Source organism: Centropristis striata, chromosome 19, assembly GCF_030273125.1.
Source record: "Centropristis striata isolate RG_2023a ecotype Rhode Island chromosome 19, C.striata_1.0, whole genome shotgun sequence".
Classification (NCBI taxonomy): Eukaryota; Metazoa; Chordata; class Actinopteri; order Perciformes; family Serranidae; genus Centropristis; species Centropristis striata.
In genome coordinates this window covers 32,693,301-32,708,891 of record NC_081535.1, presented here as the reverse complement: position 1 = coordinate 32,708,891, position 15,591 = coordinate 32,693,301, and the positions used below count along the sequence as shown (strand labels likewise).

Sequence of the window (15,591 nt, the reverse complement as noted above, 5' to 3'; positions counted from 1 at the left end):
CAGATTTGAGCCGGCTCACCGAGATTTTACTAATAAAACTCATTTTTCTGTTCAGGAATGCAAGTAATGAACTACTAAAGTAAAGAAATAATAACATGCTTTACTATTTACTAACCATTACAGAAACATAAAAAATGATTTTGGTAATTTCTAATGCTGTTAATTTAGGACAGCTTTGGCATAAACCTGTGGTCTTATATATTTGTTAAGCACTGTACATCTGTGTTGGTATTAAACATGTAGGATTATTGGATTCAGTCATATACTGCAAAGGGGGGTTTGATTAACCCATAAGAACCCATGGTGACACCCGTGTAACAAACACTTTAAATCTTCTATATTGGGAGTCTCCCATATTCAGCTTTATGCTTCACCTTAACTAATTAAATGGCTAAGTTTAAACCCATTCAACAATTCTAACCCTTTAATAGCTTTAATAGCATTGCATTTAACTTGTTCTGATCATATTTCCTGAACAAATTAAAGTCACAATTTCGATATATGTTATGGAGATGCAAACAAAAAGGCACATGGTTATTCGTTTTTATTTATTATTGATTTATTCTTATTTTGTTAAAAACAAATCTGAATAATAATTTGTTGTTTAACAGCACTATTAATGTCAGAATTTTGATAAATGTTGTGGAGATGCAAAGAAAAAGGCAAATGTGTGTTTCTGTAAGCAGAAAATGTGTCTTTTTTAAAAATGTAAAATAAGAAATAACAGAAACATAAATACCATAAATGTCCAATGTATCGTATATGTCACATCACATATCTTTGACATTTAGGGGTAGAATTTTTTTTTAAAACATCATAAATGTGTTCTATGTGGTCCACTGTCTGTGGTATATCCCCCATAAATTTCCTTTAAGGATTACTGGGTCTGGGTTCTCATGGGTTAAATTCAAAAGTTGTTACCATAGTGAATGTTTAAATCCTGCAGGATGTCAGCTGGTTTTAACTCACTGCTTTGTCCTTCACCTTGTGCAGACGTGCTGTGTTTTGATAACAGCTACAGCATCCTGCAGTCCAAGAGGGTGAGCTACAAGGTGGAGGTTCTTCCTCCTCCGGACGGACAGATGCAGAGTCCACGCAGCCGAGGAGACTGATGGAGACGCTGACAGCAGAATCAGCAGCATTATTATATATATATATATATTATATATATATCATTACTCTCATTCATCTGCTGCTGTTTGAATCTGACTGAAAGACTGAAAAGTGAAGTTAGTTTTAAGAAACTAATAATAAAGACAAGGTTATCTTCTGGGTTTTTGATATTTCAGAATCACAATGAAGATCATAAATGTTTTTTAGAAGAACTTCTTTCACCATCATTTCAAACCAGAATCTTTTTTTTTTTTTTTTCACTTTGGTTTTTATTAATTTTTCATCCAACAACACACAAAAACATAACTTCACAATACACAAACATAACATCCACATAAGAAAACAAAAAATTCTTTGTCTCGTCCTCTGTATCTAATGATCTTTCACCAGTCTTTGTCGCTGTTCCAGGTCCTGAAATATGTCCATTTCAGCCATTTGTCCTCCAACTGCGTTTCCTGCAGTCTTAAGCGATGTGTCAGTTTTTCCATTATATAGATTTCCTCTATTATCTCTATCCATTGTTCCCGATTCGGAGGATCCACTCTACCCCATTTCCTCGTGATAGCTTTTTTACCAGCTATTAACAGTATTTTTGCCAGGTACCTATCCCCTGCATGCACGTTTTCCTCTGTAAAATGACATAAATAGAGTAACTTACAACACATAGGGATCCCATATCTCAGCACCTCTTGCAAAGTTTTATGTATCATCTTCCAAAACAGTTGTACCTTATCACATTTCCAAAATACATGTGCATGGTCTGAGCTTACTGCTCCACATTCTCTCCAGCAGGATAGATTCACACCCAAATATTTACTCTTGACTTTGGGCGTTATAAAGAATCTAATCAAGTTTTTCCAAGAGAACTCCCTCTATATCCGTGAATTGGTGGATGTTTGATGCATTTTCCACAAAACCAGAATCTTTTTAACTGTATAACTGTGTCATTCAATGAAGAATAATTTCTTGCTTAAGATTTATTATGATTTTTTATTTTTTTATTTTAAATGATAATGTCTGAAGTGTTGTTTGAAAGCAGCCGAACAAAGAAGAAGGACGACACGCTGAAGAGACAAAGGGGAGAAGTTACTTCATTAATTGTTTGACTTTTTTTTATTAGTCAGTATAATGTGTTTAAATGAAGGATGTTAATACTTTTATTTATGCTGTCTCTAAAAACACCCTGAAAAAGAACAAAATTCACACAATTACGTGAAGAAAATATTTTTATTAATTATGAAGAATCTTTATGAACATTTAGTTTGTATATTTCTTGAAATAAAAGCAGAATTTGAACAAAAACTGTTTGTATTTAATATGTTAATCCAACACATTTGAATGTAAAACAGTCCAGTAAGAAAACACAAAAACAACATAAAACAGGCATAAATAAAGAATGGATTTAAAAAAAAATATATTTTTTTTATTATTTATTGATGGATTTCATCTGCAATTTCTTTTTCTTTTAAAAAAAATAATTCCTCTTTTTATTGTTTTGATTATAATCTAACACATATAAATATAAAGCAGTACAGTTCATCACCACAAAGACAACAAAAAAGTAAGTTATTTAAAAACAGATTCATGAATTAATTGAAAATAATGTTTTTAAAGGTTTAATTGAAAATAATGTTTTTAAAGTTTAATTAAAAGTAATTTCTACCAGCATTATCTAGTTTGACCACCAGGGGGCAGTGAGAGGAGGAAATTGCTGCATTCTGTATTACAAAGCAGTCACTAAATATTGGACCCAAATAATCAAGACAGTTTAACAATATATAAATTAAAAAAAGAAAATTAAAGAGTTAAAAGTGTTTATTTGATGGCCAAATACCTAAAAAGTAAATGTTTTGCCTGTTGCAATTTAATTCAAATGAATGTGCATTAAGCCAGTTATAGAATAATAATAATAATAATAATAATAATGATTATAAGAAGAATGCAAATTATTATTATTATTGTTGTTATTATCATTATGTTTTATTTGTATTATCATTGTTGTTGTTGTTGTTGTTGATAATAAAAAATATAAATAATATTAAAATAAAAATAAAAACTTTATAAAAATAGGCTCAGGGTCCATTTAAAAGACAATATTTTGCAAAATTAAGAAATTGTGGTTTAAAAAGAATATAAGTCAGTGTCTACCAATTGAATAGACATAAGAGAAAAATGAAATTTTTACAGAAATCTCCAAATTATCAAAAGTTTCTGAAACCAAATCACAGCATGGGCTTTTCTCTGGTGTTACTTAAAGTCTTGATGTCTTATATCATATTTTGGAGCATTTTTAACAACTCTTGAGTGATCAAAACAGGTTAAATGTATCACCATAACTGTGTAACAAATGGGTATCAACACAGAATTTCCTGCAACAGTTTTTGTGCTTATATAATTAGGCATGAAAAATTGACTTTTATACACCTTTAAACACATGTTTACCATTTGAAGACATTTCTAAAGACCCCCTGCCCCCCATAAAAAAGACAAAAATCTTCTATGAGGCACAAAGGTTAAATTATATTCTCACAGCGACCACAAGTGTGCAGTAAAGACTCCATCTATACCTGCACAAACATTAGAGAATGTAATTACACAAACATCATGCTGCAATGCTTTTTAAATATCTTTATGTGTCGTTGCTCTGTAATAATAAAGTGTCCAATATATATTACCTTAATACAGACACCAAGTTAGGACAGTTTCATACAGTTTAATACAGTATAGTGATATTATTGTTGTTGTTATTATTATTATTATTAGGCTATTATTATCATTATTTATTATTATTTATTTCATTATTATTATTATTATTATTATTATCATTCTTTTTATAATAATAATAATAATAATAATAAACCGTGTTTATTATTTCAAGTGTCCAAGATATATTACCTTAATACAGACACCAAGTTAGGATATTTTCATACAGTTTAATACAGTATAGTGATATTATTGTTGTTGTTATTATTATTATTATTAGGCTATTATTATCATTATTTATTATTATTTATTTCATTATTATTATTATTATTATTATTATTATTATTATTATTAGCCTATTATTATCATTCTTTTTTATAATAATAATAATAATAATAATAATAATAATAATAATAATAATAATAAACCGTGTTTATCATTTCATTCAGCTACTATTCTATTTTGAGTAAAGCGTGTTCTTTTTGACATCATGTGTGTTTATATGGAACAGCAGCATGGCAGCACCACTTTGCAGATGTTAAATGTGATTTTAATGACAGATAAAATAAAATCCCATCTGCAGAGAGTTGATGTCAGCATCCAGCAGGCCGCCGGGCTCAGTGCCAGAGGGATGCGGGATGGTGCAGGATGAGGACGAGGGGAGAAAGGGGGGAGAGACAGGGTGAGGGGGGTGATAGGGGTGCACAGATGCCATGTGCCTTTACATAACAGCAGCTGGCTCAGGATACAATTGGTAGATGAGAAACCGCTGGCCGCAGCAGCAGCAGCAGCAGCAGCAGCAGCAGCAGCATCCTGTGTGCCGCATTGCCCCGAGCCTGTCAGAGACAATAACAAGGCCGTGCAGGGAGGAGGGGGGGCGGGGGGTGACGCAGGGTGCATGCATAATTTGTAGATGTTTATCTGCTGCAGAAATAGAGCATCAAAACAAGAGGAGGTGTGTCAGGAACGGAGCGAGAGAGGAGGAGGAGGAGGAGGAGGGGGAGTTTGTTTATTAGCTCTACCTGTCGCTGTCCGGTAGGCGGTGATAACGGGGGTGTGTGTGATGGGGCGGCGGGGGGCGGAGCCGCCTCGGACATGAGTAAATGACGTCAGCCCCCAGGTCGCCGAGCAGTGAAACAAACATGGCGACAGAATGGAGCGGGCAGCAGGGTTACATTCTCACCGTCATTATATTCGTGTGGAGCGCGGTCAGCGGCGGCCGCACGGAGGCGGCGGTCAGCGGCGGCGGCGGCAGCGGCAGCCAGCTGCTCGGCATGCGGCTGGAGAGGAGCGACAAGCCGGCCAGCACCAATGACGACGGTGTCATCCAGGTGACAGAGGAGAGCTCCGTGCAGCTCCGGTTTTACGGGGTGCAGCTCCACTCGGGCGCCTGGACGCAGGTCCGCTTCACGGAGGTGACGGACGGAGGCGGCGGCGACGCGGCGGAGGAGGAGGAGGAGGCGGTGGCGGCAGCGAGGAGCGGCAGCGGCATGATGGAGCCGGCGGACAGCAGGACTTGTGCCGATTTCACGAAGGACATCAGCGTCGGGACCTTCATGAACGTCAGCAGTGGCCGCACGTCGGGGCTGCTCACCGTGCACATTAAGCCGCTGCGCAAGAGCGAGCCGCAGAAGGAGTACGCGCTGTGCACGAGGGGCTTGGAGGGGAGCAGGTGGCTCCTGCTGGGGGACAGCGATGGCAGGGTGCTGGTGGTGGAGGAGAAGAAGTCCCTGCTGCCCATGTGGTTCCAGGTGATCCTGATCGCCTGCCTGCTGGTGCTGTCCGGCATGTTCAGCGGGCTGAACCTGGGGCTGATGGCGCTGGACCCCATGGAGCTGCGCATCGTGCAGAGCTGCGGCACCGACAAGGAGAAGAAAGACGCGCGGAAGATCGAGCCGATCCGCAGCAAAGGGAACTACCTGCTGTGCTCCCTGCTCCTCGGTAACGTGCTGGTGAACACCACCCTCACCATCCTGCTGGACGACCTGATCGGCTCCGGGCTGGGCGCGGTGGTCGCCTCCACCATCGGCATCGTCATCTTTGGAGAGATCGTGCCGCAGGCGCTGTGCTCGCGCCACGGACTGGCCGTCGGGGCCAACACCATCATGGTGACCAAGTTCTTCATGTTCCTCACCTTCCCGGTCTCCTTCCCTGTCAGCAAGCTGCTGGACGTCCTGCTGGGCCAGGAGATCGGCACCGTGTACAACCGGGAGAAGCTGGTGGAGATGCTGAAGGTGACGGAGCCCTACAACGACCTGGTCAAAGAGGAGCTCAACATGATCCAGGGCGCGCTGGAGCTCCGGACCAAGACCGTGGAGGACGTCATGACCCCCATAGACAACTGCTTCATGATCCAGGCGGACGCTGTGCTGGACTTCAACACCATGTCTGAGATCATGGAGAGCGGCTACACGCGCATACCGGTCTACGACGACGAGAGGTCCAACATCGTGGACATCCTGTACGTGAAGGACCTGGCCTTCGTGGACCCGGACGACTGCACCACCCTGAAGACCATCACCAAGTTCTACAACCACCCGGTGCACTTCGTGTTCCACGACACCAAGCTGGACGCCATGCTGGAGGAGTTCAAGAAAGGTGGGTAGCACTGTGTGTGTGTGCGTGTGTGTGTGTGTGTGTGTGTGTTTGTGTGTGTGTGTGTGTGTGTGTGTGTGTGTGCACGTGTGTGTGTGTTTGCGTGTGAACTTTGTCACCCTGTTAAAATAATCACCTAACTCATTTTTTCAAGTTTTGCAGGAAACACAAAAAACTTCACCAAAAGTGTAACATATGACATTTATTGATCATTTCACTCAAAAAGGATGTAACAAAGGATGGCTATTGGCATAGTAATAACACTGTGTGTAAATTATGTAACTTAAGAGAAATAAATGACTTAGCAATTTTTTTAACATGCCTTTGTGACTTAAGCAAGATATGGTAACACTTTATTTTGAAGGTGTCAACATAAGAGTGACACAAGCCTGTCAGAAACATGACATGACAAGTATCATGAGCATTAATGTCACTTCAAAGTGTCATTAATGTTCATTACACACCCCATGTCATGTTTATGACACGCTCATGTCACTCTTATGTAGACACCTTCAAAATAAAGTGTTACCATATCTTGCTTAGGTCACAAAGGAATGTTAAAAAAATTGCCTAAGTCACATTTTATTTTGACTTAGACATAATAAATCTGCTTAAGTCACACACTTGACATAGGCCATTATCTTAAAGGGGTAAAATCACATGATCTGATCAACTGAGGATGTAGGCGATGGATTTTACCATAGGTGGCAATGAGGAGATGATTTAGGCAAAAAAAAAAAAAATTGACAAAAAATGACTTAGGTGATTATTATAACGTGTGACGACATGTAACTGCTGATTTCTCTGAGAATCCTGCAGACGGATCAGCTGCTCTCCGGTTTGTTTATTTGTTTGTTTGTTTGGAACCTGCAGCAGGGCTGGTTCTAGACTTTTGGGGACCCTAAGCACAGTCTGCTTTGGGGGTTCCCCTTTATGACATAACAAGTTTACTGCCAGTAAAAAGTAACTTATTATATTCAGTGGTGGGAAGTAACTAAGTACATTTACTCAAGTACTGTACTTAAGTACAATTTTGAGGTACTTGTACTTTAGTTGAGTATTTCCATTTTATGTAACTTTATACTTCTACTCCACTACATTTAGAGGCAAATATTGTACTTTTTGCTCCACTACATTTAGCTGACAGCTTTAGTTACTTTTCAGATTCAACATGAAAAAATACCATATATTTAATATGATTACACATTTATAAAACATAACAGTGTATTAAGTAATTAACATTAGTCCTATCTGGACAACAGTAAAATGATACATACATAAATGCATCAATACAAATAATCTTATAATATATTTGGAATAAATAAAACAATCTGAGTGGGTTCATTCTGCATAACGAGTACTTTTACTTTTGATACTTTAAGTACATTTTGGTGCTGATACTTTTGTACTTTTACTTCAGTATGTTTTGAATGCAGGACTTTTATTTGTAGTGGAGTAAATTCACAGTGTTTTATTAGTACTTTTACTTAAGTAAGGGATCTGAATACTTCTTCCACCACTGCTTATATTACAGCCTTACCTTATTAGAGTACTTCTGCATTCCTAAAACTTTGAGCCCCGCCCATAAATCGGCTGATAATGACCTTTCACAGATATTTTGGTATCAATGTTAAAGTTGTCTAACAAAAAAAACAGTTATTATCCAAAGAAAAGGTTGCTTTCACTGTCAACTCTATCATATTATTCAACATACAGGATCAGAGCTTAGAGTCACTCTACGTTCATCAAGAAAAATGAAATGTAACAGCCACTCACTGATGGTTTTAACTATAAACCAGCACAAAAATAACAATTACTTTTTGTCTACGTTAATGGGAATGCTTTATGTGTATATACAAGATTATTTTGCAGATATATATTACAGAATGCTGCACACTGTCTATTATTTATTGCATCGTTTTGGATGCTTGACCTTCAGTAAAAGCATCACTTAGCATCAGATGACTCACAGCTGCACCCTGTTATAGACAGCCAGTGGTGGAAGAAGTATTCAGATCCTTTATGCAGTAAAAGTACTCATACCACACTGTGAAATGACTCCACTACAAGTAAAAGTCCTGCATTCAAAACTTACTGAAGTAAAAGTACAAAAGTATCAGAAAATGTATCAAAAAAGTATCAAAAGTAAAAGTACTCGTTAAACAGAATGGATTAATAAAGTATTTTTTACCTCTTTCCATGAAATTATTGTGACAATGTGATTTATTCTTGACGGATAAAGTTTCAAAACTTTATTATTCAATCTCACACACATATCACAATGAAAATGAAACCACAATTAACAGAAGATTGTGTCTGAAAACAAAATAAAACTCTATGAGCAACTGTGTATATTATTCGATTATTTCTATTGATCCATTTATGTAAGCAGCGTTTTAATTTTGTAAAGGTATGAGCTCATTTTAACTACTTTATATACTGTTAGAGCAGTAGTTCTCAACCTTTTTGAACCCAATTTAACATGCATGTTGTCCGCGACCCTCGCTCACTGAACAGAATCCTACACGCACAGTTCAGATCATACAAACTCAGTTGATACAATGAATTTTGGACAAATAATGAAGCAGACAACAACTAAAATATCTCTCTGACCAAAAGTTACATAAAATTAAGCAAAAAAGGACTCAAATTGACCCCAAAATGACAACAAATGACCACATAAAGACACAAATTGACCAAAAAAGACACAGTATCACCAAAAAAAAAAACAATGGCTCTAAAAGGAAACAAAATGACCAAAAAAGACACAAAATGACAAAAAAAATAAATAAAATGACCAAAAAAGACACAAATTGACCACAAAATTATCAAAAAAAAAACCAAAATGACCAAAAAAGACACTAAAACACATTAACACATGAACACTTTAACACAGTGGAGACAGAGCTGACTTCCGAAATGATTTGACGACCCCCAGACATCATTTCGCGACCCCAATTGGGGTCGGGACCCCAAGGTTGAGAATAGCTGTGTTAGAGAATTAAAGAATATGTTATCACTTTAAAATTTATCATGTTTTTATGTTAAATATTGGCCTGAAAAGTAACTAAAGCTGTTGGCTAAATGTAGTGGAGTAAAAAGTACAAAGTTACATGAAATTAAGTACCTGAATAAATGTACTTAGTTACATTCCTCCACTGAAGATGGCTTCTTGTTTTCAGAAAACGTTTGCCTGATGAAGGTGTAGCACCTGAAACGTTGCAATAAATAAATATATTGCAAGTCAGACAGTGTGCGGGAATCTTCTCTATATTTTTGATCCACTCTTCCTGCACATCTGTCCATGATAGATGTGCAAAGTTTTTCCTGTCTGATATCTCAGTTTTAGAAGTTTTACTCCATTATATTGGTATCTGCGTTGGCCCCAAAAATCCAGTATTATGAATGAAAACCCCTGTGTGATTCCTTGTGCATGATGTTTATGTCCACCTTCAATGGACAGACTCTGCTGTCATTGCAGAGTCTCATCTTGGTCTATAATCTGTAACTCTGCAGAGAAATAACACAGTATTTTTGCTCCATTATGTTTAATTACAAGTAAACATATGATTCATGATGATTCCATAGAAAAATTCGCTGTTTTTTGCAATTCAACTGCGATAAAAAAGGTTGAAAGTAGTAGTAGTAGTAGTAGCCTTTTTTGTGAATGTCCCGTGAATTTAATAGAATTTTCCGCATGGTTTAATCCACAACATGAGCCAACAAATGTGTTCTCGTAGAGTTTGTATGGTACAACCCAAATATTGGGACAAGTTTGGGGTTTGTTACCGCTGTGGTTGATGATAAAATCTACAATACTGAGCTCAAGTTTGTGGGTCAAACAGCTGACAGACCTTCAGTCCTTTCGTTCGCTCCCACATAGAGAACCCGACTCTTAACCCTTTATCAGGCGAAGAACCGTATTTGGTAACTTCAGCGGATATCCAAAATAAAAAATAAAAATATTTTGAATGAATGTGTGTGTGTGAATGGGTGAATGAGCGCAGTCTGTAGTGTAAAGAGCTTTGAGTGGTCGCAAAGCGCAAAGTGCAAAGTGCAGGTCCATTTACCATTTATATTTTTCAGTATTTTGTAATATTGTCAAGAATTATCTTTATTGCAAAATTACCCTGTAATATCGTGATAATCTTTTCGCCCTACACCAGAGTTCATTTCAAGTGAACTGTCCCTTTAACGAGTAGGACCAACTCTGCCTGCAGCCATCACTACACACACACACACACACACACACACACACACACACACACACACACACACACTTCCTGTCCCTGCAGCAGTCTGTCTGTGTGTATTGATCAGCTCATTGACAGCTGGAACATTGCAGCCTACATTTAAACACTAATGTGCCGCACGCAGAAAAACAAAATATCCATAAAATCAGCAGATTTCAGCCGCTGTGGTCCTGATGATCTGAACCAGGAAGCTGTCAGCAGTTAAAACGGTTTCTTCTTCTTCGTCTTATCGTCACATTTGCCTCTTCATCTCGTTTTAGAAAGCTGCATTTCTGAAGTGTCCCACAGGCAGGAACCATATCAGTGATTATTGTGACTTTATGTCCATTTTCTGCAACTTTCTGCTTCTGCTTCAGCACAGCTCAGAGGCAAATATTGTACTTATGTTAAATGCAGCATAGAGCATGAAACATATTGCTGGAGGTAATTAAAGGTCCCTGATTAGACACCAGGCTTCACTACAAAACGTAAGGAATATTGGTAACGCTTTATATTAAGGTCCTTGTAATAACCATTAATTAACAAGTAATAAGGCCCTTGTAAGTCCTTACAAGATGCTTATTAACATTATTGTGTGTTTATAAGCTTATATAAGTGTTAATAATGGCATTACAAACACCCATGACCCACCCATTATGTCTTTGCCATGCCTTTATTAATCTTATTTTGTTTGCTTATTGATATTAAAATATACTTTATTGCTCATCTATTATAAGTTAACTATAAGTTAACTATGCTTTTTGCAACTACCGGATCTAAAGCGTGAACAATGCCTTATTACTTGTTAATTAATGGTTATTAAGGACCTTATTATAAAGCGTTACCGGAATATTTTTGTGAAATATTTTATTTGCTTTCTTGCAAAGATTTAGACAAGAAGATTGATTTTGTATCTGAAAATTAAATATGAAGCTATAGCCTGTTAACTTAACCGAACTAAACTGGGATTTCCAAGAGGCAAAAACATGGACTGTACTCTCGAATTTACCAACAATTTGAATCTACTGCAAAATGTGAAACATGTTGGAATTTTTCCTATAATGGAGATCTGCAGTGAGTTTATTGTAGTCGAGGTAGGATTGACACAAATAACTTAATTTAAGCCAGAGCATATGTCACAATAAATGTTGTGATACAGCAAATGTATTAGTATTTATCCATTTTTTATATTTTCTATGTGCTTTAATTATGGAAAACAGAATTTGGTGTAAAGTGTGAAATTATTTCATAGTTGTCATTATACTTGCAGTCTAAATATATTTATTTTACTATTCTAGAAGACTAAAACAACTAGAAAATATCCACTTTTGACGACGATGAGTCAGGAAAGTGTCGTGTTACATCACATTTTTAATATTTATTAAATGCTGAATATTTTCTTAATGATTTGTTAAAATATTGTTAATCCACCACACAATAAGACATTCCTTCTGATGAAAAAAAAACAAAAAAAGGGAAGCAAATCCACCTACAGCACCTTTTAATGTTGCTGTGAAAAACCTAAACATATTATTTTAGAAAATATATTTATTTTAAAAGCTAAAACCTGTGAATTTACCATTTTGCTTCAAAATTACCTGTGAAAATGGTTGCTTCTGCAGATTTTTTAAAAATGTAAAAAAAAAATGTAAAAATTTAGAGTAATTATTTCACAGCCAGGAATCTTATTTTCTCTCTCAAAATCAAATCAATACGTAAGGTAATTGCTGCAGATGATCGAGAGACACTACAGGAACATTTGAAGTCTGCAAACTGACACAAACAAAAGACATTTTCATGGCCGATAATATCAAGTTTTTATATCACAACCGTGCTGTGTTTCAGGTAATCTGCTGCAGGTTTTTATCCGTCAGACAGCAGCAACTAATCACTGAAATCAGCCGCCGTGTTCACACGTTTGATGGGATGAACATGTGCACGTTCAGGCGCCCTGGATTAGTGCCGGAAATCTCAGTGCTGATATCAAAACCTTGAACACAAAGCCGGTATCATCACAATGAAGCACCTGCAGGGAATTAAAGCTTATTATGATGACAGCGGTGTTATTTCAAGATGCTTTTATTCACTTCTGTGAAGCAGAAAACGCTGCATTAAACACAGAAACCTGACTGGTTTTTTAAATCAGATTTATAAAACTGCAAAAGCCTTATTTCAGATGGCTCAGACACGCTCTTAAAGGAGAGTTTAGATATTTTTAAGTCGAGTTGGATGGGGTAATTATCCATAGAGAAGGTAAATAATAAGATTTTACTGCTTTTCTTTTAAAAGATCGCCAAAAATACAATGTTTATTGTAGAGAGAAACTGTAAAAACGGGCATTATTGCCAGAGTTTGAACTTTCCGACAAAATAAAGCGTTTACACTAACCAGATCCTGTCAGATATTCACTGCAAATCTGTTTACACAGAGTAGAGAGGAGAGGACAGGAGAAGCTGGAAACATGATAATACTTCAATATGGACAATATGGAGAAAACTTTTCACAGCATTCGTGACACTTATTAAAAATTATTTTCATGATTAATGTCATTATAACTCTGTCATTCTGCACGTTCGAGTTGTTTCCACCAGCCATGATTGTTGCAAGTTTCTAGCAGTGCAGATTCATATATTTGACGTTATTATTTATGCACAACTGAAACTGAAACACATGCCGACATCGATCAAAGGTATTAATAAATTAATAACCTTGGAGGATTGAATCATTTGGAACTGGTTCTCGATTTCCATCCCTATTTATCCACAGTCAGTGAATTATCTACTGTGTGTGTGTGTGTGTGTGTCTGTTCTTGTACTTCCTACATAGTGAGGACCGGAACACTTTTTTTAACCAGTGAGGACATTTCTGCCGGTCCTCACTTCTTTAAAGGATTTTCTTTCTTTTTTCTTTTTTTTTTGGGAGATTTCAGACTTTGTTTTAAGGGTTTAAAGGTCACATGATAATGATAATTAACTGAAACTGTATTGTGTGGTTACAAAACTAACTGAAATTATAGTGAAAATGTCCTTTGTTTTCTTCTTTGTCAACTTTTTTCATACATAATGAAGATGGATCAGACAAAGGAAATAAAGACAAAATTTACTGTGACCTCTTTTAATCTCCCACCCAACAAATACCCCATTACAAAAAACTGTAACACTTTACAATAACAACTAAGTAATGTTTATAGATGGTTTATAAACCAATTATTAACCATTTACAAAGTGCTATACATATTTAATCTTTAAATTTTTTCAACCAATTTCTTAAAGGTATATGAATCATTTAAAAAATCATTAACATACTTAATATGGTGTTAAAATGTTAAAATGAGTGCAACTAAAACTATTAATATACTATTAATTATAATTTAATTGTTTGTTAATGGTAAAGTAACTATAAACTTACATTAATATACCATATATTTGTCATTTATAAATGATGTAGTTAGTTAGTTAGTTAGTTGTGTGTGTGTGTGTGTGTGTGTGTGTGTGTGTGTGTGTGTGTGTGTGTCTGTGAGGCGTTGTAGTGGTCTGCATAGCCACAATATATGAAACACAATAGTTATCAATCAATCTACACATTTTGATCGATACTGTGTTCTGTGAGGTTTTTGTTAATGGAGTCTGATGCTTTAAAGAGAGCATAAATAGCAGCTTCAGGGCTGTTTGTTGGGAAGGTTAAAAAGATGTAAAAATACTCTAAATTTAACGTACATATTGATTATTTTCGGTGTCTAAATCAGGTTTGTCCATAGCAGTACAGCTGCATCACCATTAGTTGCTATAAAAAGCACTTCTAATGTCATTAATTCATCATAAATAATCTAAATTATCCCTGGTGTTTCAAACAGGTAATCGATTACTTGGTTCATAGTGCTTATATCCCCACAGACATATGTAGTTATTGATCATATAAAGTTATTAATGTGCCTCTGATGGATGTTTTAGAGCTCATTCGGTGTTCCAGACCCCATGGTGGGGTCCGACCAACAATCTTCAACCTAAAATTATTTAGTTTTCTCTCCTATATCAGCTATTCTCAACCTTGGGGTCGGGACCCCAATTGGGGTCGCGAGATGATTTCTGGGGGTCGCCAAATCATTTTGGAAGTCAATTCTGTCTCCACTGTGTTAAAGTGTTCATGTGTTTTTGGTCACTTAATGTCTTTTTTTGGTCATTTTGTGTTTTTTGTCATTTTGTGTCTTTTTTTGGTCATGTTGTGTCTTTTTTGGTAATTTTGTGTATTTTTAGGCCATTTTGTGTCTTTTTTTGATCATTTTGCGTCTGTTTTTTATCATTTTGTGGTCAATTTGTGTCTTTTTTGGTCATTTTGTTTCCTTTTTTGGTCATTTTCTGTCTTTTCTGGTCATTTTGTGTCTTTTTTGGTCATTTTGTTTCCTTTTTTTGGTCATCTTGTTTCTTTTTTGGGTGATCCAAACTGTGCATGTGAGATTCTGTTCAGTGAGCGGGGGTCGCGGACAACATGCATGTTAAATTGGGGGTCGCGACTCAAAAAGGTTGAGAACTACTGTCCTATATGACAAAGAAAAGCATCAGATCCTCACGTTATATCTCACATTCAGTCACTGCTAAGAGGAAAAAGCTCCTCTCAGACCTCCAGGTCGTAGCTTTTGTTCCGTCTGATGTTTATTCTGTTGAAGCCCCCTGAAACCTGCTTCAGGGAGCCGACCTCTGACCTTTGACCTTGCTGTGCAGGGACAGAGAGAGTCAGCATGCTCTCAGAGATGATGATGATGATGATGATGATGATGATGTCAGCAGCTGGCTGCCTGGCTGCAGCACTGTGAACCCTAACAGGCCTGGTTGTGTGCTGGGTGGCTGCAGGATGACTCAGAGCAGCTGACTTCTGCTCCGTCTGATTCATACGGCAACCTGCAGAGCTCAACACGCTGCAGCAGAGAAGAAATCAACAAAACACGACCAAA

At 36.9% G+C, this 15,591-nt stretch overlaps 2 protein-coding genes across 3 annotated transcripts in view; both read left to right on the top strand.

Annotated features, from left to right (window-relative positions):
* sec14l7 (SEC14-like lipid binding 7) overlaps positions 1-1,356 on the top strand; it is a 16,735-nt gene extending 15,379 nt beyond the window's left edge. Inside the window, exon 12 of the mRNA XM_059358579.1 lies at positions 994-1,356. Coding sequence (XP_059214562.1) covers positions 994-1,112 — 119 coding nt within the window. The 3' untranslated portion in view covers positions 1,113-1,356. The remainder of the gene's footprint in view (positions 1-993) is intronic.
* A 3,601-nt stretch (positions 1,357-4,957) lies between these two features.
* The window catches only part of LOC131992029 (metal transporter CNNM4), a 33,201-nt gene continuing 22,567 nt past the window's right edge, over positions 4,958-15,591 (top strand). The window contains exon 1 of one of the 2 annotated variants that reach the window (XM_059357372.1): positions 4,958-6,414. In XM_059357372.1, coding sequence (XP_059213355.1) covers positions 4,959-6,414 — 1,456 coding nt within the window. In that variant the 5' untranslated portion in view covers position 4,958. The remainder of the gene's footprint in view (positions 6,415-15,591) is intronic. The other variant, XM_059357371.1, reaches the window with a different exon arrangement.